General features: G+C 41.4%; 1 protein-coding gene across 5 annotated transcripts in view; it reads left to right on the top strand.

The window, feature by feature from the left end:
• dachd (dachshund d) overlaps nt 1-4,024 on the top strand; it is a 136,245-nt gene extending 132,221 nt beyond the window's left edge. For all 5 annotated transcript variants that reach the window (XM_086124039.1, XM_086124041.1, XM_086124040.1 and 2 more), the window contains one exon: nt 2,400-4,024. In XM_086124039.1, coding sequence (XP_085980165.1) covers nt 2,400-2,437 — 38 coding nt within the window. In that variant the 3' untranslated portion in view covers nt 2,438-4,024. The remainder of the gene's footprint in view (nt 1-2,399) is intronic.
• Nucleotides 4,025-22,315: the final 18,291 nt, after the last annotated feature.

Genomic DNA, 22,315 nt, shown 5'->3' with positions numbered 1-22,315 from the left:
TGAAGTACACACAAGCCAAAAGAAAGACTGTTTTCACTGATGGAGGCATCACTTCATCTCCAAGCTGCCATATTAGACGTGTCAATGTCAATTTGTGTGCAGATCCTTGTCTGTGGTGCATGCAACTGACACCAAACAAAACTAACCCCCTACAATATGGTGAACGAATGATGGCCACTACAACTAAAATTGAAAAACAAAAATATTTTCGCTAACAAAATGAAATAAAAAGGAAAATCAATAACTACATGAAAAAAATGAAATAATCTATAATTATAGCTAAAATATTCTTGTTTTATTTTTAAATTAATATCATGAAGGAGCTTTATTTTATCCAGTGTTACTGTGCGGCCATACGGAAGAAGCAAGGTTGAACACTTGTTTGGGAATTGTACTTTGCATATTTAAATGAATAAATGAAGCATTTTTGAAAAATAAAAACGAATACAGATGAACAAACCAGCTCTAAAAATAAAAACTAGATGAATTTATAAAAGTCAAAACAAAAGAAAAGACAAACTATAATGAAAAACCCAAAACAATTATGACCCTGCCCCCATGAACCCACTGCATCAACATCTCTGCGCAACCAAGTAGCCTCGATGCCGTTTATCAGAAGCTAATACTGGCCGCTAATGCTAATCTGCGAATCAAACCAAACTCAGTTTTGGTATCATACTTTTTCATACAGTGTAGTTGCTTGAAAGTGCCTCAGGTGACTCGCCTAGCTTGGCCGTCAAGTCACGGGTGCAGTAAGTACGTGTGTGGGGTGTGGTTACTTTGTCAACACTATTAGATAGTACCTATTACTATTACGTTTGTAGAAAGTATCTAAAGAGTTGCTTAGTTGTTTTATTTTACACTTAATTGAGACACTAATTCATGCCTTTGTCACATCCCGGCTCGTTTACTGCAATTCCCTTTACTTTGGAGTCAGCCAGTCTTCCATGAAGCACCTTCATCTGGTCCAGAATGCCGCTGCCCGCCTCTTGACTGGTACTCGTAAGAGGGAGCACATAACTCCTACTCTGGTATCCCTTCACTGGCTCCCCATACATTTTAGAGTTATTTTCAAGATCCTCTTATTTGTTTTCAAATCTCGAAATGACCTCATGCCACCTTACCTCTCTGAGCTCATCCGCCCCTACACACCTGCCCGGCGCCTCAGGTCTGCGGACCAGACATTATTAGAAGTACCAACAACTAACCTGAGGTTCAGAGGGGATCGAGCCTTTTCTGTTGCTGGTCCCTCTCTCTGGAATGACCTCCCACTGAACATTCGGCAACCCTCCTCGCTGCCCATCTTCAAATCCCTCCTCAAAACTCACTTGTATTCTTTGGCATTCGACTCAGCATGACTTAGATTTGTTCTTGGTTTTACTGTTTGGTGCTTTCTCCCGTCTTTGTTACCGATTTGTTTTACTGTTTATTGTATATGTTAAATTGCTCCATGTACAGCACTTTGTATGCAGCGATGGCTGTTCGAAAGTGCTCTATAAATACAATTGAATTGAATTGAATTAATGGGTGTGCAGTCACACCAGAGACCCCGATTGTTTTATACAAGCTTAAAAAGTCAATTTTCCAAGACAAAAACCTTTCCTTACATGAGCTTCAAAGTGCGATAGCTTCGCTGGCTCCCTCTTGTCGTACATGAAAATAATTACTTTGTGAGTACAGTTCAGTTGTATTTCACATTAATTGTTATTATATTTTCAATTGTTTTTATTGTTTATATTTAAAAATGTATGTACTGTATTTTCCGCACTATAAGGCGCTTCAGAGTATCAGGCGCACCTTCAATGAATGACTGTTTTCATATATAGGGCGCACTGCAATATAAGGCGCATAGAATAGAAGCTATAGTCGTGGCTGTGATTGTGTAATGCATCCACTAGATGGAGCTATGCTAAAGGGAATACAATACAATACAACACAAGCGCTTTACAGAACATTTAAAATACAAATACAAGAAAGCAGCATATTAACCCATATATAAGGCGCATCGGATTGTAAGGTGCTTTGAAGAAAATTGAATGTTTTTAGGTCCGCCTTGTAGTGCGGAAAATGCGGAAGATACAATTTTTATCCTACTTTTAGGTGCAATACATTTTAATTGAACTAGTATTTAACCACAGCTTTTTCCCTCGATTTAAGTGAAGATGGTGTGCACAATAATATTAAAAAAATATTTATTATGAATTCAAATCATTACTTTCCGATGAACAACGCTCTGCTAAATTTTAATATTGGTCTTGACACTGGTACTTGGAGAACAAAGAACTTTTGTCTGTGGTAAAAGTTTGAGAAGCTCTGCACTTGAGTTTTGGCGGGTGCTCATTTCTGTGACCTGTCTCAATCTTCATCGCCGGTGGCTAATTCTCATTTTTGTGTTGCAGATGGCAGACTCTTCCTCAAAACAGCCGTGATGTACTAATAGTGCCGACAGGAGCTACCTACTTGGAAGAAACCTGGTGGGAAAAGGCCGATTAAAAGAAAAAAAATGGAAACAAAGGATCGAAAAGATTCTCCAGAGTCCATTTCCAGGGCGATTTAGTTTTGGGGACGTCGTGAAGCTGCTGCTTGAAGGGAATGCTGGAGGAAGGTGTGCTTGAATGTAGAATAAGCAAGTTTTTTTCTCTCCTTGGGATTTGAGATAGTTTCGACCTGGGGGGGGGGGGGGGGGGAACGGCTTCCGGTCATGGATGTTGAGCACAGTCAAAATGTTGGCACCGACTCATCCAACCGCAGCACTGAAGATTTGTTTTTAATACTAGTGACATGAATTTGCCCATTTTTGTATTTCAAATTTGAATTTTCAAACAGAAAAGACGGAAAAACATCCAGAGGAAAATGGTTTTCTTAGATGACAATGCAATCAAGTTTCCTTTCTCCCACTGTTGTACATGCAATGCCTAACAGTGATGGGACAACTGGAGCAGATTGATATGATATGTGTATATATATATATATATATATATATATATATATATATATATAGTAGAACTAATAGGCAAACAGTACCACCGTTTATATAAACTTCTCTTTTTTGGGGTTTTGTTTTCCGTTGTATTCCTGAGCCATCCTTCTTTCCTATAGCTGCCACTTTGTTGAGAAAGCATGCAGGCATGATGTAAATGTTTGTCCTGGAATTATGATATTTAATAATGAATCCTATATTGTGCTGAACAAACATTTAGGGTTTTACTCACCACCACACAAAAAAAGTTTCAAATTGAAGACTTTTCCTCTTGTACGCTCGTACTGTAATCTTTGTAACAGAGGTGATATTTCTTGGAATTTTGCTGTACATTTTGGATGATTTTGAATCCTCAACATCGGCACTTTTTTTTTTTTTTTTTTTTTAAAGACAAACAAGAAACTCAAAAACAATCCATCATTGTTTGTGCAACAATTTCTCTCGGTAAAGACCTCCTCCCCCCTACCCCTCCATGACTTTCCTGGTATCCCGTTGGATCAAAAGTGAACTTTTGTCCCTGAAAGACTTTTAAACGTGTGTGTATATTCTTACAGAAATAACCTAATGTCACTTTTGAGCGTATGTGTTCTAATCAGAAGAAAAAGAAAAAGAAGCCTCCCGTGTGTGTGTTTTATCACTGATAACTTATGTAGCTTCTTGTTTTTCCCTCTCTAAATCATCTCTTCATTGTACTTACAATAATGTTGACAATAAAACCATGTGAGCGTGAGAAAGGGGGTGTGCCCACTCTTTTTTTTTCCCATCTATGTAAAGAGTGGGCGAGGGTGGGGTGTGGGTTACCAAAAAAAAACAAATGCAGGTATGCTGTACTGTAGAAAATGACTGAGCATATTGTTCTTCTTTTGTATAGCAGTGAAAGAAAATGTATAATCCTTGATCCTCCTGGTGTGTTTTTGGGATGGGGGTGCGCACCTTGACCTCGATGTGTTATTTTTCTTTTTAGGCTAATTGGAGACCCACAATTTATGTAAGTGCGGGTGTAACCAAGCTGACTGTAAATAAATTATTCCCTGTGTTCTTTCATATGTATGACCCTGATTGGCCAAAACACACCACAGAAATGTTTCCGACGCTCATCAAAAGTACAACCATGTTCCATTTGGACTGGTAAAAGTTGCATCAAATTTGTTGGATTTGCTGTACTTGGGGACAATATCTCGATATTCGTACGGGGGCACTTCGGTTTGCATCGTTTCTGACATATGACATTTCAAAGTTACGTGCAACAAATTTCTTTGCATAAAGCTGGAAAGATATGTGCACTCTTCATAGCGGGGCATCCAAAAATACCAAATTAATCATTTAGGATTCATTCGGCCAGTCGGTTTGTGTTCCAGTAACACTGTTGACTATAAACAAATGGTCTTAGTGTCTCACTGGCAGCCTGCTGATATTTAGTGAACACTTACGCCTAAGTATTCCCTCACTTGTTGACGCACTCATCAGCCGTCATGAGAGCAGAATGGAGATGTCAGAGGGTTCTGATTACAAAAGGAGGCCCATCTATGATAAAGTCAGGAAAAAAAAATCAAGAAAAAGAGATTCTCGAGAGAGAGAAAGCGAAGAAAGAGCGAAAGAAGCGGCCGTCTCCCTTTCCGCAGAGTTAAAAGGTGGCCCCCTGTACAAATGAAACTCAATTTCACGCCACATTATCCTTCCCTGTTCTTTTGCCTGCCTTTCATTTTCATTAAGACAAGAGACAATCATAAATTAATAATTACTGCCGAATGTCTAAGCGCAAGCCACAGCGCTGCAACCGTCCACCCCCCAACCCGCCCATTTTGCGGACCCCCAGCCCCCCAATCCGTCGCCTCTGTGGGCCTCCATGTTCATGCTTGCAAAATGTTAATTTAGGTAATGTGGCCGCGGCCCTTGTCAGATGAAAGTGTTTTGTACCTCGCCTAATACATAATGGTCCATCTGATTAGATGGCACCGGGTCTATCAGACCGTCCTAATGTGCGCACGTGCAACCGCACCGCCTCAACATTAATAGAGTTGAACAGAGAATTACCTCTTGTGAGGCTTACCTTGGAGTATAAATAAAACATGGTGATGTTTTGAAGCCTGAAAACAACAAATGTGGCTTTTTAATAGTCATGTCAACATCTTTTCTTCATTCATAGTATTGTAACTAATTTGGGTGGCAGGCTTTAAAACCGCATGTAACACCAAATAAGTGGAACAACAAATCCATGTTAGCAGCGACCCCGAACAGATCAACTGTCACATGACCTCAGATAGCCCCCCCGGATTGATCCCAAGCTGATTCCTGAGGGATAAAAAATGTTGTGTCTGTTTTTTGTGTTGGTGAACACTGCACCCTAAACATCCTGTCAGTTTGAAATTCACCCAAAAACTATTTCAAAAATAAAATGAATACACAAAAAGAGTCATTTACTGCTACGTACAAAGCCGGTCACCTTTACCCAAAGGTGGGGGCGTGACCTGCAAAAACCGGAAGTTGTTCGCAGTCAGAAGTCTGCAATTGCAGTTTGAAATCAGAGAGCTGTTGCAGTCTATCTTCTTTTTTTTAAATTATTATTCTTCTCCTTCAAAGTTCATTTAAGCTACAATTCCCCGATGGCACTTGCAAAGAACGTGAATCTGGAGCGCCAAGTGAAGCATTTTAAAACGGTACACAGGTGAACTACGATACTGATGCTCTTGCACGCGAGACCCTGTAAAGTGACGTCCACTGCCTCCGCGTCAGACCTCTGCTAAGGTAGGCAGTGTTTTCCTTTTCACAAACTCACAAACCCTTGTTATCTACTTCATTTTTAATGTTTCGTTCATGTTCGGGTCAATTACGGCTGTTGCTCATTATGGGATGCGTGTGTGCGCGTGTATGCATGCAGGTGCGGTAACGGGTCGATCGAGAGAGTTTGGTTTGCTTAGTTTGGGTACCCCTGCATTAAACGCTCTGTGACGGATTAAAATTAAATATATATATATATATATATATATATATATATATATATATATATAAATAAGACATCTAAGCAATTAAAACTTAAAAAATAATAAGTAATTAAAAAAATAGTAGTTGTAAGAGGTTTTAAATTGAGTTTACTTGTTTTGATTTGGCAAATTATTTAGGAAAAAATTAATTGCTTTGCTTTCTTATATTTAAAACGACTCTTGATTTTACGAAATAGAAACGTAAGTAATTAAAATAAGTTGAAATAATGTAGTGTTTTTTAATTTGGACTAATCTGTTTTTAAGATTCAGAATGTTTTTTTCCCCTCACATTTGCCTTAATTAGGGTTTTTTAATGTTTTGACACAACTGCGATGATTGTTTTAAAGAAGTTGTAAAATGTAATTGTAATTTCATGTTGTTTAATCTGTAATTCATATTCATTTTTTTAGATATTCATTTTGTTTACGAAAATGTTTCTTTCTTATATTCTATTTTTTCTAGTATTCTATTGAACACATTTTTGTTTAAACACACAACTTACTGTGATTCATTGTTTTCTTGAACAAAAATCCCTGAAGGCTTCTGTTAGAGAAGTTTATTTGACCGCAGATATGTTGAGAGTCATGGGTCAGACAGTAGCATTCTTGCAATGATGCAAAAACATGACTGAAATTCGTGAAGACCCATTGATGTGACTGGTACACTGAAAAAGATCAATCCTTTGGATTCACTTCATTCTAACGCACGTCTGTTGTGCATGATCATAATGCATTGAACCAAAGTTACTATTCTTCTTTTTTTTAATGTTTTTTTTTCTTTTTCCTCCCCTTGAGTACGTCATGTCAATCACTTTTGACCACTGCAGTGATGCAACTCATTGCTGTACGTTTTGCTGGAAATATGATCCAACTTCAACTTCACAAAGATTGAAACTGAAATTCCTTCTAATTTAGCATTGTCTTGTATGTGAAGCTCAAATGTGCAAGCAAAAGGATGAAAGCTGTGGTAAAATTCTGCCAATTAAGGAACCCTAACCCTGGAGAACCCACGGGGTCAAATTTGGCCCCTATAAATTCTGCTACTCAAATGCTACCCTTAAATCCCAAAGGGTCAAATTTGGCCCTAATCGTAAATTAGGATTAAAGCATTCAATATTTGAAAAAGCATATACTTTGGTGTTCAGTGAACACATAGCAGGCATTTAATGTATAATTCATCATTTTCCAAAGAAGAAAAGGGTTCTTGGGTTCTCCAGGGCTAACAAAGATGGGCACACGGTTGTGTGTGCTGTCCGATGGGGTGACATGGAATGATCCTGATGTCTCAATGAGAAAATCAAGTCCAAAATGCCTTGCATGCTTTGAGTGTGTAATGAGTGGCACGTTCTTTAAAAAAATAAATAAATAAATAAGGCAACAACAATGCACATTTGGTATTTAAAGTGTTTGTGCCTCGTGGTCAAATTTGTAGCGAGTTGCATTTATTACAAAATGTGCAGTGATAGGAAACATGTAGCTGCGGGGCCCCCTGAGTGCGTTCATCACATAAAGAGAAATAAATATAATATCATAGCGCACAGGAAGTGAGTACAAAAAGCATGTGAAACACTGAGTCACTAAACGGATGACTTCTTTCACTTGGGGGGGTGACTTGCGGGCGTTCATGACTGACCGCCCGTTGTGTGTCATATTGCTCTTTCAAGGTTGGCTGAAATTTAAACCTTATTTTGCTTAAAAAAAAGGAAAATAAGAAGCTTGAAATAGTGCAGTCCTTGAATGTGAACAATGTGCCATTGAATTATGCAACAATCGGTCAATTATTCATTCGGGCGGCTGTGTTACAGCCGTGCTTTAAAAAGCATGCAAAATGGGAATGGGCCCGAGCATGCTGCGTCAACACTTTTCACTCAGAAATGCTTACGGGAGAAATTTGTCTCTCCATGTCGATTTCATATTCCGTGTGCATTTTAAGAGCGGCGACTCTATAACCATCCCTGTGGACTTTGAATAATTAGTCATGACGAGAAACATAGTCATTGGAAAAACAAATGCAACAAAAGTGTAAGTACAATAATTGAATACATAAAGTTCTCATACAAAAAGGGTTTGACGGAAACGGAGGGGGGGGGGGCGGCGCAGAAAATAAAATAGAAATATATTTTAAAATATCAAATAAAAATGCTGGGGAGTTTAACTAGGGCTACATTGATTTCTGACAGGTCTAAAGCACCCTCTAGCTCCGGTGTAATTTATTTCCACGCTAGGGAAGCTCGCTTGTCATGCTACAGCTCAAAGCGTCTTCTATCAGGCCATGTTTTTAAGCACTCTTTAGGATTCTGGTCACTGCAGGGGATTTGAAGATTTTTTTTCTTTTTTAACTCCTGATATCGCACAAGTATCATGATATTTTGTTCGCCCATTAATCAATGGGAGCAGTAGTGGTAGCAAGGGTTAGACTATCGAGACATCACGGTATCGATGCAACATTTTCTATATACTGTACAGTAGGTCTTGCATCGGAATTGTGTAGGAAGCCTATCAAAAACAAGACTTTGAGTAAAGTTTGTGATATCGGATGGATTTTGTAAAAATCATTCAAATAAGTGTTTATATATAAGGCAGGAATGCAATATGAATGGATGGACCGGAGCTGTGGGAACGTGACATTGTCTTTTAAGAATTGTGCGGGGTTTGTGTTGGTTTAGACTTAGCATTTAGCCTTAGCCACACTGGCTAAACGAGGAACAAACTGCTCCTCATTGCTTTCTATGGTCTATATTTGATTCCACAAAGCATCTATTGTGTCTGCTCAACACAAGTAAAAGTTTAACACGTATGACTCGTCGTCACGGCGTGGACGAATGGTTCCGCGCGGTGTTCCTGACAGCTGCGCCGCTCGTTGTTGGCCCCCTCTCTTGAGTTGCTTTAATAAAGTTGTGCGGCGAGCGGGAAGATTAATGGACGCGCAAGGAGATGCAGGACTGAGTGGGCCCGCCGCCATCTGTTCCCTCTCCTTTACAGCTCTCTTAATGGAGAAGCAAAAAACAAACAAAACACACACACACACACACACTCAACTAAACACAAAACATCACTTTATATAACAAGAATGAGAGCTGCGTTTTTGTATTCCCTCTTGTTGGATGTGCATGTAACCCGCCTGCTGTTGTGTGTGTGTGTGTGTGTGTGCGCGCGCGCGCGCACGTTTGCGAGTGTGTGTGTGTGTCCATGCTTACCTTTCAACCATGTTGGGCGTGAGCCACGGTTGTGAGCTCTCCACGAAAGAGGGAGCGTGTGTGGAACGCAATGAAGAAGAAACGTGTTCTCCAGGCGCAGCAGCGCTTGGCGTCGGCTGAGACGACAAAAGCGTAATCGTATTAAAGCAGAACGTCGCCATTGTTGTTGAGTGACTGTTTGTGTCGCATTTGTGAAGCGAAAGCACGCAAACGTGGGTATGATGCAGGTATGCGTGTGGTCTTATTAGTGTTTTACACGCTAATGATGGCTGAGCTTGCAGTGATGCCCACGGCACTTCTAAGAGCTGTCTGCCTAGTTCACAATATTTACTGTGATGGAGCTTAATGGCTCTGGGATAGACTGTTTTGTATTATTTTTGTCATGTTTTAAAAGCACTTTACAAGCTTCCCACCATGATTGAGTGACTGCACATGCGCAATCTCAGGAGCAAAAAGGAGCTCTAGTAGATAAAAACTTTCTCGACTGCTCCGTTTTGAGCCACAAATGTCGACAGCGGTAATTGAAGAACTGAACATTTTGAAATATGAAAATGGAAATGTATTTTTAATACTTTCAAAACATACAATACATCCTGATTTGTATAGTGCTTTCACACCAGTGTAATAGTGTTCGAGTTTGCAGGAGTTGGAGTTTGGTGGTCAAGGATTTGTGGGTTTGGTGTTTAGGTTTGTGTTCGGGAGTTTATGGTGACATTAATGGACACTTGATTTTCTGATGAATGATGACTGACGACAAACTTGGGAAAAAAATCGAAGGATTCAGCACTGACGGAGGTGGATCCGTCATCCGTCACAGACCAGGTGTAGTCCCGATGGGCCCCTCAGTCTGTCAGTGACAAACGCCTATTTCACAGACGACTGATGGAATCATTTACTCGGCTTGCTTGGGTAGATCACATTGACTACATAGGTAGTGGGTGGCAGTATGCACCAAAGAGACAATAGAGCATGTGCAAGACAACAACTAATTCATGAGCGAAGAGATCATAAAGTAAAGTGAAACTCCTCTACAACGAAATCATGTTTGCAGCAAGAATTTTTTTCACAACAGGGGTTTTTTCACTGTAGCAAATTTGATCTCCGATGTAAACACACCCACACACACATGCGTGTGTGTATACGCACACACAAACGTAGGTGTACTCTTTATTTTTATTCCAATAGTGCATAAGTATGAGCATACACTTATTTGACACCTGATATAGTCAGTGTAGAAAGAAAAAAAGGGAAAATAATTGCGAAATTTACGATCAGCATTCACTTTCACTTACCGGCACATAAATCTTTTGGATAATGTCTTTTATTTTGCTTCCTCCATCTTTCATTTTGATCACTTTTACCCTCTCTTCCAGCGTCAGAGCTCTTCTTGTCTTAGCTGCTTGACAGCCAAAGTTCTGTTTTGTAGCCACTTTAGCAATGCAAAGTTCTTGCTGCGTCTGAAACTAACAATAACAAATACTTCCTGGACCACTGCGCATGTGTAAACCAGTGTGGTGGTTGCTGCTGCCGAACGAAGCAGTAGAGGTCACTGTTGGATTAGACTTCGTTCTAGTGAATCTTGTCGCGAGGCAAGAGCAGAGAAAAAGATTTCGTATAACGCCACATGGGTTTTTTTTTCGTTGTATGGGGGGCAGGAAAGTGGGAATGGTGTTAATGCGTGATTTTTTTCACACTAGGGGGTATTTTTGCCCATGTAGGTTTCGTTGTTGAGGAGTTTCACTGTAGCTTTAAATACAATTTTACAGATACATTGTTGTTTGCGTTCGGAAATTCACTCTTATGCCTGCGCACGACTCTGGTTGTGCGTGGGAGTTCGGAGAGACAGAGTGTGCTCCGCTCCCCAAATTTCTGAATACAGCCCATGTTCTTCACCTGCTCGAGTTTAAAATGGCTTCATTTGTTCTACTTGACTCACTGGCACACCGTGCCCCCACTCGAAGTGCCTGGTGAATGCACTGGCACTTCCATTTCAGAAGGTGGCGGTAATGAACCAATAGATGGTTGTTAACCGCCAACAGACAGAAGAACAAGAAGGCCACTGACGAATGACAGGCTTCGGAAACAATGTAATGACTTATCCACCTTCGCAGCTAGGCAGTTTTAGGTTTACGTTTATAGTGATTCGGGATTTAGGTTCGGTTGCTTCGAGTGAGGTGGATTAGGGTTGTGTGGCTCGCATTAGGTTTGGGGTTTGGAGCTTTGTGATACATTAAGGTTTAAAGCTTGGTGGTTAGATTTAGAGTTAGGGGTGACAATCCTTAGGTTTACAGTGGTTCAGGTTAGTGTGAGGATTAGTTGGTCAGAGTTAGGTGTTGTGGTTAAATTTACATTGGCTCGGGATTCAAATTAGGTGCTTCGGGTTGGAGTGAGGTACCTCACGTGGGGTTTAGGAGTTAAAGTTAAGGCATGGGCTTAGGTGGTCGATCATCTTTAATAGTGTGCAGGAAAATTCATTTACTCGATAGCAACTGAGAGACAGTTAATGTTCATCAGGTGAAAAAGGAGCCATGAGAGATTTATTCATTCAAGAGGACAAAGCACCCGGTCGCATTAAAGTCGGACATTTCTTTTAAATGTTGCCCATAGTGTGTCACATTAAATGAGAGCACACGTCATCTCCCTCTGTATCGAAGTGAAGACATCTGTACGACATGATCAAGTTTCCTCTCTTGATCATAATGCAGTAATTGAGCTCGGGAGCGGAGACGTGATGCGCACACTGAGGGGAGAACTGAGAGAGTGAAACACACCCAACCCCTCCGTAGAAGCTCACCACCTAACTTTGCAATTCCTCTGTACACATGTGTGCGCGCGCGTACACACACACACACACACACACACACACAGACTGAACCTCAACCAATTTAGAATTTTTTTTTTCCTGTGGAACTTTTTTTTGGTGTATTTTTCATGCTATTTTTGCTAACGATTAGTTTGAAAGTTTTTGGGTATCATAACATGAAGCAACACAATATTGGGCCGGTATAAGACTATGAAACCAGTAGCTCGAGTGTCACACGTGCTTGCAAACTATGGCTTTGCCACCTTGGCGACTTTTCAAGTGCTTATGACACTATAGAGTCCAAAGCTAGTACATTCTTTCGTAAATCTGTCTGGTAAACGTATGTTGCTAAATACACAAACAGGCAGAATTGTGTGTAATGGCAACAACCCATGTCTTATATTGTCTATTAACAAGAAAAATGATTGAGTAGTATGTTGGCCCTGAGACATAAAAAATGACTGGACTGCTACAGTGCTACGGGTCCATTGGTTAGACCGCGAGCAACTTATGCTGTGAAAGACAGGCAGGTTAGCGCAATAAAAACGTACACCATGCCGCTGCTGAAGTTGGCTGGAGTGAGCCAGAGGCCGTCAGAAAAGTAGCGACAGAGGTGTTCATACACTGCTGAGATGGGCTGCATTTACCGTACTGCTGAACAGTTAATTTAATGATCATTAGCTAGTGACAATAAACACAACAATTTAATTCTGATCTGAGTTGGAAAATTATGATTTGATGGTCACGTTTTCATACCCACTTGACTCCATTTGAATCATCACCAATTTCTGCATAGCCCTTCCACCCAACCCAATGCTGGACTGGCACTACACATCCTCAATTAATCTAATGTATGACCTTTTTTTGTACTCATTTCTGTGGAAAAAAATGAGTATGGTGGCTGTAAAGGGCGAAAAAGTCTCAAGACTGGACTGGCAGAAGACAAACACTTTATTTGTAACTTTTACAGGCTCCTGACTTTGTTTGGCTCACGCAAGGTGTATCTTGTTGAACGTACTTATTGCGTCAAATGTACAGGTGGCCTTAAAAGGTCAAAAAGGCTACAGTGGCGGAAGACATTACTCGAACGCTAAAAGTCCGCAAAAACATATTGTATGATTTGTTTGACTCACTTGCTCTTGGCTGACAAAAACAAGTGATGGGTCAAAAAGGTCAATACTGAATTAAAAAAGTCAACTTTAGTGTGATGACGAGCTCCTTTTGCCACTACCAGATCCCAATGCTTCGGCGGCATACCTTGCCTTATTACGCTGCTTCCACATTCCAAAACTGAAATCTGACTGGATTAAATATTAATAGGACCTTACGTGGATCCCCCTTTCATCTCACTCGATACAATTAAAAACATCTCTTGCATGTTCAAGAACATGGTGCTTTACAGACTTAAAATAAATCTTATACTAATCTATGGAGGAGAGTGACAAGTGGAGGCCAAGGTTCCGATGCAGGCACTTAGCTGAGTAGGAAAAAAAAAAGCAAGAAGGTGGGTGGGGCCTTACATTATTTATATGTGCTAATGGCGTTTGGCAGCGAATGTGAATGAGCAAGTGTACAATCAGATAAAATAGACACACAGCAGTAATCAAGGACATTTGCTCCTCCTCGTCGGGGTCAATTGGAGTCACTTTAGCAACGTTTCAAACTCCGCCGCTACATTATGTCCTTTTAATGGAGACGACGAAAAGCAACGCCGGCGGTGGGGAGCAGAAAGTAAAAGATGGCCCCAGCGAAGCGGCCCTGACACTTCCCGCTGCGCTCAGAGATATTATTGTTGATCTAGCACACGTGGCCACGATGCATCTTGCGCTAAAAATGCTTTTGCTCAACAAAAGGAATCCATTAGTCTCATTGTGGCACCCTTAAGCGCAGCATCGCACTGAGGGGGGGTCCTCGCCCGTGAAAACAGGGGAGTGGCGGGGGGGGGGGGGCACATGTGCCTCTCATTTCCGATGGCGGTCCACAAGCATCCTTCAACATTGTAAAGTTTACCAGGGGAGAGCTAGAGTGTATTAAAACGCCCGAAGAGGAAAGCTAAAGCATGTAAACGCTGGCAGCTGCTCTTGCTAAATGTTTGTACAGTCGACCAAGCAAGACTCCGACTTTAGAACCAGACTCTGTGGAGAGTACCCCAACAACATTATGAGCTCTTTCATGTGCCCACTAATGTGAACAACATGACCGCTAACACAAACTTCCACGCAAAACTGCAAAAAAAAAAAAGCTAAAGCAGTTAGGTGGCAATGTTTTGTGTGTGTTTTTACGAGGTTGTAACCACGTGTAGCTTAATTAAGGCAGAGAACATGAGTGATCTTACAAGGTGACATTTTAGGGGAGGAGTTACAAGATGCAAAACTGCGGAAAACAAGTCAGCTAAAGTGAGTTGATGTCAGACGAGTGTGCTTTTTATGCAGCACCCACCAGAGTCTTCCTGGGGCCAGTGTGTACATCATATTGAAACCAGGACTGGCTTATTTCAGAAAGTATAAATGAAAGAAGAAATAAAAATAATAACAATGACTGTACATTGGTGGCACGGTAGTGAACTTGTTCGCACATCCGCTGCACAGTCCAGAGGTGCGGGTTTCGGTTCCGTCTCTGGCCTTCCTGTATAGAGTTTGCATGTTCTCCCCATGCCCGTGTGGGTTTTCTGTAATTGATGCTCAAGGGCATACAGTATGACGAGTTATTGAGACTGTGACATTTTTTGTAGTGGCATACCCAACATTGTTGTGAACCTTTTTGTTTCAATGAATTGTTTGAGCTGGCTGTTTTTGAGCTGTTTGATTCCGGGCTCTGGCCTTCCTGTGTGGAGTTTGTGTGTTCTCCTCGTTCCTGCGTGGGTTTTATAGATTTTCTCCCGGTCGTACGGTGTCCTTAAATTACATTGTGAGTGTGAATGGCTGTTCATCTATTCGTGTGCCCTGCGATTGGCTGGCAACCGGTTCAGGGTGTCCCTCACCTACTGCCTTAAGGCAGCTGGGATAGGCTCCAGCATACCAGCAACCCATGTGAGGATAAAGCGGTTTAGATAATGGATATAAGTAATACAGTAGGTAGTATAAGGGGGATAAAAGTAGAAATGGAGGATAAAGAAATTCAAGTACCGTATTTTCACGACTATAAGGCGCCATTAAAAGTCTTAAATATTCTCCAAAATGGACAGGACGCCTTATAATGCGGAGCGTCTAGGGTATGCGCCGAGTTCCAAAGCCTGACTGAGAGCACCTCTGGCCGACACACTGTTAATATAGAGAAAAGGCGGAGTGAGTGACGACAGGCATGCGGAAGTCCGCCAATGAGTGAAGGGTGGGCGTGTAAGAGGACGCTTAAGGCACGCCCCTCGCAGGTACCAGTCGCCAATGAGTGAAGGGTGAGCGTGTAAGAGATGAAGAGAAAAATGTGACTACATTGTAAAATGGCTAAATAAAGTACAACCGAACTCAGTTTTGCTTCCGTTGCCTTTTTAAAAACGTGTTTTTAGCGTGCGTGCATGCATGCCGTATGTTTAAGCTGGCGTATGTTTTACCATGCCTGGCTGCGCCCAATAATACAGTGCGTTTTGTGTATGTGTCAAATACAGAAATAGCACCCCTTACTGAGACTGTGCCCAACAACACAGTGCACCGAATGGTCGTGAAAATACGGTCCATGAAATGAGGATGTAGGGTAGCATTGTATGCGTCACAACTCTTAGGTCGTCCAGCTTCCTCCCACATTCCAAAAATATGCATGTTGGATTAATTGAACACTCCATGCCTGCACAGTAGGTGTGAATGTTTGTTAACTGTGCCTTGCAATTGGTTGACGTCCATTCCAAGGTGTACTTGGCCTCTTGCACAAAGTCAGCTGGGCTAAGCTCCAGCTCATTCATGACCTTTTTGAGGACAAATGCTGCAGAAGATGTTAAGATGGATGGACTGCAGAACTTCTCCAAGAACCTTTCAAGAGAAATCTATGATTTTGAATGAATGAATGAATCCTTTATTTTACGAGATTTTGCAGGACCCTCCACTCCCTAAGTGTGTCATAAAATACATCAGAAATGTTTTAAAAAGAATTGTTGCAAACGTGCAAGGACTGAGAACAGTGTTGTATTGAGTTGTGAAGAGATGGCCTTAGTGTTTTTCACCATTTCAGCTTGCATGAATGTTTTTGTTCTTCTTTTTTAGGGCATGGCTAAAACTGTGCCCGGTGATGCACATGATCTTCCCATTAATGGATATTTGGTGCAATACCAAGTTATGTCGTTCTTATTCCTAAACACATTTTTACCACTATAGCAGTTAGCTAGCTAACTATGCCTGCACCCCAAAAATGGTCTTCCCCTTTCGGAACAGATCGGTGTCATGATTCGAATTCCCAGCCACCCATCCATCGGCCAAGAGGGGCCCTGCGGCCTGTAAACTCGCAAGCTAGCTGGTGGCTAGCGCCTCTTGTCTTGTCTTCCAGCCGGGATTTATATTTGCAGCTTAAATTTTTTTTTCCAAGATGGCGCCCGAGTAGGCAGCCTTCGGCAAGTGCTCTTCGAGAGCCTTGCTTTTTTGTCCTTTTTTTGTTCTTTTGTTTTGTCACGTTGTTTCATTGTGTGGACCTGATATGGACTGTTTTCAGCGTTTTTTGGCCACGACATTCGTCAAAGGAGAAGTATCTGTGCTTGGTGGTTGGGAGGAATGTCGGCGCCATTGACTGTCGGTGCTGGACAGACCTGGGGCGCTTGTGTTTTTTGCGCCTGTAATGGGCAGCATTTTTCACAACCCCGTTTTGTTCAGTGGAGATGTCGGCGCTGTTGGACAGTCGGCGTTGGTGCGGCTGGATGGATGGCTGCTGAAGTTGAGGATGAGGAGAGAGGAGCGTATTTGGAACTGAGAGTCGCCGCTTGGAATTGAAATGGATTTCCATGGGACAGGAGAAGTGAACCAATCTCTTTTTTCGTCAATGTCTGCTACAGCTTCTTGTTGACTTTGAAGCTTAGCTTGTAGCCGACATGTGCACATTTTGAGCATGACGCCTCTGATCCACTGGTTAAAAGACACTTTGATTCTCTCCTCTTTCATCTCAAACTGCTTCAAACAACAAAGCCTGTGATGGAAAAGTGGTTAGGACTGCACGACTGTCCGTGTTTTATGTTATGTGTTGTGTTTATTATTTTACTTTATGTTAACTGTTTTGTTAAGCGCTTTGTTACAGCTGCCGCTGTTGTGAAAGCGCTATATAAATCGGCATGTATTGTATTGTATTGTATAAATATGTCGGATGCGTATGCATAACAAAGATGCATCTTTATTTCAGCGGTGCATGGTTTCATGCATTTAGTAGAAACGCCAACAGTGACACATTTATTTTGACTTTACAGGGACCTTAGGGACTCCTCCCACATCATCCCTACTACGCTTCATGCCTACTACGCTTCATGCCTACCCAGGCACTACTGCATGTATGAACATGCCTGTAAAAGCACTTTTAATGATGATACACATAACCTATTCAACATTTGGGAAACAAATGCTCCATCTGCGATCATCACAGTAAACTCTATTAAGCCGTCTTGACGTGCACGCATGGAAAAAAAAACAACCAAAAAAAAAAAACAGCGATATGATTTGACAATGATTACAAATCCACTTCCCCAGCTGGCTGCCTGGAGCGTCTCCATTTGTCATCGACTATTGTCTCCAATTATATGATTAGCTCTGAACACTCCGCCACGTCTAGAGAGCTCTCGTGCGCTGATTCGCAAACAAAGTCATTACAACGCGTATTCACACATATCAAATAACAAAACAGATGGCCAAGCGTGCTCATCGCCTGATTTGTTTTCTCCACACGAGTGGTAGGAAAGAAGAAAAAAACATAAGTATTCTGCCTGTTTGGTTTTGTTTTTTTTTTCTTCTTAATGCTGACTGTTTTTAGTCATGTACGAGAAAGAGCAGCTGGCTGTCGTGTTTGTCAGATCAGCTCTCATGAAAGACAATCTTGTTTCCATTAATTTCTTGACAACAAAGGGACTTGTTGGGGAAGATTTAAAATTACAGCGGGTAAAGCTTCCGGATAATTCATCACAGCCATTTGACAGGAAACTTAATTGTTTTAAAAGGCCAGTTGCTGTATGTTGGATCTCGGTTTTTTGGGGGGGCTTGGGGACGCAGGGCAGAGGTCTTCTTGATCTTGCTTTGTTTATTTTTGTGATTATTCTTGGGCCGAATACTCACAGAATTTTGAAGGTAAACATTTCGGTATGTGTCGCATAAAAACACATTTTGTTCAGTCACGTCAACTAAAAGTAGACCCACAAAACAGGCTCAAAGGCCATGACCCCTAGTGTGCCATTTTACTTTGATAATAGCATAGGCCTCTTTCGTAGGTAGATTTAAATCGGATAAGTAAGAGATGCAATGGCCGTCTGGACGCTCAGGTCATGCTCATCTGACATACACATCATCAGGCCACAAACATCACATTGGACAAAACAGACTGCACGAAAAGCAATATCAGATAAAAGCTTGTGGTTGGCACATATCTGTGTCACGAGGTCAGGTTGACCAACCATCTGAAGTGTGACAAAGAGTTTCAAGGCCCAACCTACTGGCATTAATGTATAAATAAATGCAATAACTGTCCTTGATACGCCCATTTCCCTCCATCGTTGTGAGTGCTGTGTTTATAATTATGACGAATGAAGTGTCTAGATGTCAAAAAACACACCCATTTTTGCAAGTGTATATGCTGGTAACTTATGATTTTGGTCAGGGTTTCCGGATAGAATTGACAAAAAGGTTTATTTCCCCCAAAAAATAGGCCGCAAGACCGAGAAAGTACTCTGGTAAAGCATCAGGAAAATGAAACAACCCAAAACGCTTGGAAAAGGCAAGAACAAAATATTAACGGATATAGCTTGTCAATAAATACACAAGCAAAATGCGTATGATGCAAAAAAATGTGACAAATACAACAAAATGCTACTTTCAAAGGTTAGTGCAAAAAAACATGGCGAGGTCAAAAAACGACGAGCATGAAACATGGAACGTCTAGAAGACGTGTCAAACTCCGGTCTTGAGGGCTGTTGTCCCGCATGTTTTCCATGTCTCCCTGCTGCAACACAACTAATTCAAATGATCAGGATCATTATCAGGCTCCTATAGAACTCGCTGATGAGCTGATCATTTGGATCAGGTGTGTTGCAGCAGGGAGAGAAGGAAAACATGTCGGACATCAGCCTTCAAGGACCGGACTTTGACACCTATGGTCTAGAACGGGGGTAGGGAACTCCAGTTCCTCGAGAGCCATATCCTGTCTGTTTTGGGTCCTTCCCTATTCCAACACACCTGATCCAATTGTTGAGGTCTTGACAGAGCTTGCTGATGAGCTGATCGTTTGAATCAGGTGTGTTGGCGTAGAGAGGGACCTAAAACAGGCAGGATGTAGTTCTCGAGGAACCGGAATTCCCTACCCCTGGTCGAGAAGAATTCAATACTTGGTGGCAGAGCTGTGAGCAAGATGAATTATCCAACAGGGACATGACAACTTGGAAGTCCTTAAATAGTCCGCTGATTAACAGCAGGTGTGCACGCTGGAGGGAAGCCCTTCCTCTGCCACCTGCTGGAGACACACAAGAACAGACCCATGACAATTTTAGTGGACCTGAAACCAACCCCCTCAAAGATATCCATTCGAACACCCTAGGAAGATAGACCGGTTGGCCCCCACTATCAGTTGTATGGATTGACACAAAATTCCATAGACACGTTTATCAACCCTGGAAGCACACAAATGTTTGAATGAACCATGCGCATGGTATCAGCTCTTTCTTGCGTCTGCCCTCTGATGTGAGTGGCACATGGCATCAAAGTTTGATGATCATTTTGAGAATTTGCTGTGGAAAAAACGGGCCCATTAATCATGGCTTTCAGCTTTTTTGGGGGGGTGTGGTGGGTTTTTGGTGGAGTCTGATGCCTAACAGGTGGGAGGGATAGATGATCCTCAGATGCTTCATGTCACCTTTGACCACTTGGTTATAAATCTGCTTGTCGTTCATCAGGCAGTAAACCCGTCATTATGCACTCCCCTGAATTCTTTGTGTTAAAGACGGATCACTTGCAGGTTTTCTTTTCATTAAACAATGTAAATCTATCAGTATGGACATTTTTGAACCATGCTCGACAGTGAGTATCTTATTGTGTTACAATCTTTTTGAGACCGAGAGCTCTTTTGGGTACTGATTAACGCGAAGGGTAACCGGTTTGAGACACACTTCTGAAATAATTGATTTATTCTCAATTTACCTTTCATAATAACTTTATTTTTAATAATTATTTGTGTTCATCAATGAGCAGACATTGATTCCTTTAATGATTTATTTAATTATGAAACAGATCGATGTCAATATGTAACACTTCATCTCTATAAATCTGCCAATGTTGACATTTTCAAATTGTCACTTCTACAGCATTCGTAGGAAATCACAATGTCCCATCACTGGTGGACTATTTTGACAGCAACAGGTCCGCGGGCTACTCATGGTCCTTGAAGTCTGTGTGTGCCACTACATTGGGGACTCCTGATTTAAAACAAAGATGCAATCTTTGACCCCTGCCCAGACATCATGAGTCTGATACCTTCTTAAACCAACATCGAACAAAAAGGTTTGGAAACCCAGGTAAATCCTTGGTTTCACAGAAGCTGTTCAGCTTGTTTAGATATATTCTACCGTAACTGGCATGCAACTAGCGAGTCCTGGTTGAACCCGCCTCTCGCCCAAAGTCAAGTGGGTGAGGCCTCAGATCAGCTGTGACCCAAATGCTTTGTCAGACACTTAGTCCTCTCAGGCAGTAGTCCTCTGACCTCCACATCAGGTAAAAACAAAAGTTCAGTGGATGAAAACTGTATGTGGGGGGAGGAGGGTGCACTTGAGGTACACTGGCTGTTCAGCAATCAAAATCAATCAAATGGATACTAGACTACAAAACCTGACAATAGGTCTAGTTTAGTTGAGATGCATTGAATTATTATTATTATTATGTAATTATTTATTTTTGCCTGCAGTGTGTTCCGACCACTTCCCGATGTTGTCCAATTACCTACTGAGGACTACATCGACCGCAATCTATTGCACGGCATGTGAATGATTTTCCCCACAAGAAAACCATCCAAAGCGTTGCCGTGTTTCTCCAGTCATTGTCTTTTGGCCTCACTGACCTCTCCTGATGATGTTACTGTAAATGCACTTTGAGTGTCTGAATCATTTAACATGCAATCAATAACATGCACGCTGCATCGCTGTTGTGCTGGCCGCAGAGGTTAACAATCTCTATTTGTTGTAGTAAAAAAAAATATATATATATATATATATATATATATATATATATATATGCACGCACACACACCAAGCCTTCCACTTTTTCCACTAGGATATGATAAAAAGTTTTTCTTTGTCTTATTGTAGTCAGGCAGATGAGGACTAGCTGTGCTATGCCGCCATCACCTGGCCAATATATTTTTCAACACAATGCTTGCTGTGAGTGTGACTCATTTCATTTTACGTGCAGATCGTTTATTTTATTTTATCGGGATTATTTATATTTGCAATAAGCATTATTATTATCATCACCTTTAAATCACTTTATAAATATTTATTTATAATATACAACCCATACAGTGCAGGGATGGTATGCATGCTGACAGCATGCAGAATGCATCTAAGCATGCGACTGTATGTAGTCGCTATCCACTTTTTTATGTCATCCTCCTACCTCGATACATTAGTAGGAAGAGCCGTTGAAATATGTGTGCGTTCCCACATTGTTTGAGACACAAACTGTCACAGAAAGTTGACTCGCACGACCAGTTACCATGTAAACAAAATGCTGGTTCCGGTTCATCCTGAAAATGCATCCTGCACTCGCTTCTTTCTCCTGCAGTTGGAAGTCACTTAAGTCACAAGAGTTGTGCTTTGCCCCTGCTCGTTCGAGCAGAGACAGAGCCATGATTGGCCCAGCTGCATATTGAGTGGGACATACTTGCATGGGGGCCCGCTGCTCAAAATAGGCCGATTTCAGTAAGCCAGTCAATAGGGTGTGTAAAGTGGTTTTAATCCCACTTTGATGTAAAGACACATGGCAACTGTTATAAAATGGGGGACTTGAACATTTCTACAATGTCTTTTATTTGAGGAATTTATTTGTCCCGCGACCCTCATGAAACTAACCCGATCAGATCACGTATGGATGGAATTTATTTGTCATAAGTGGATGCTGCACCCTGGCTTAGGTAGACAACATTAGAGGAAATACAGTACTTAAGTTTCCAGCTGAATGATAACATTAACAAAACCCAAAAG

The sequence above is a fragment of the Hippocampus guttulatus genome, chromosome 11, assembly GCF_054856545.1.
Source record: "Hippocampus guttulatus isolate MCC_2025c chromosome 11, RoL_Hgut_1.0, whole genome shotgun sequence".
Classification (NCBI taxonomy): Eukaryota; Metazoa; Chordata; class Actinopteri; order Syngnathiformes; family Syngnathidae; genus Hippocampus; species Hippocampus guttulatus.
This window is presented reverse-complemented; position numbering and strand designations above follow the sequence as displayed.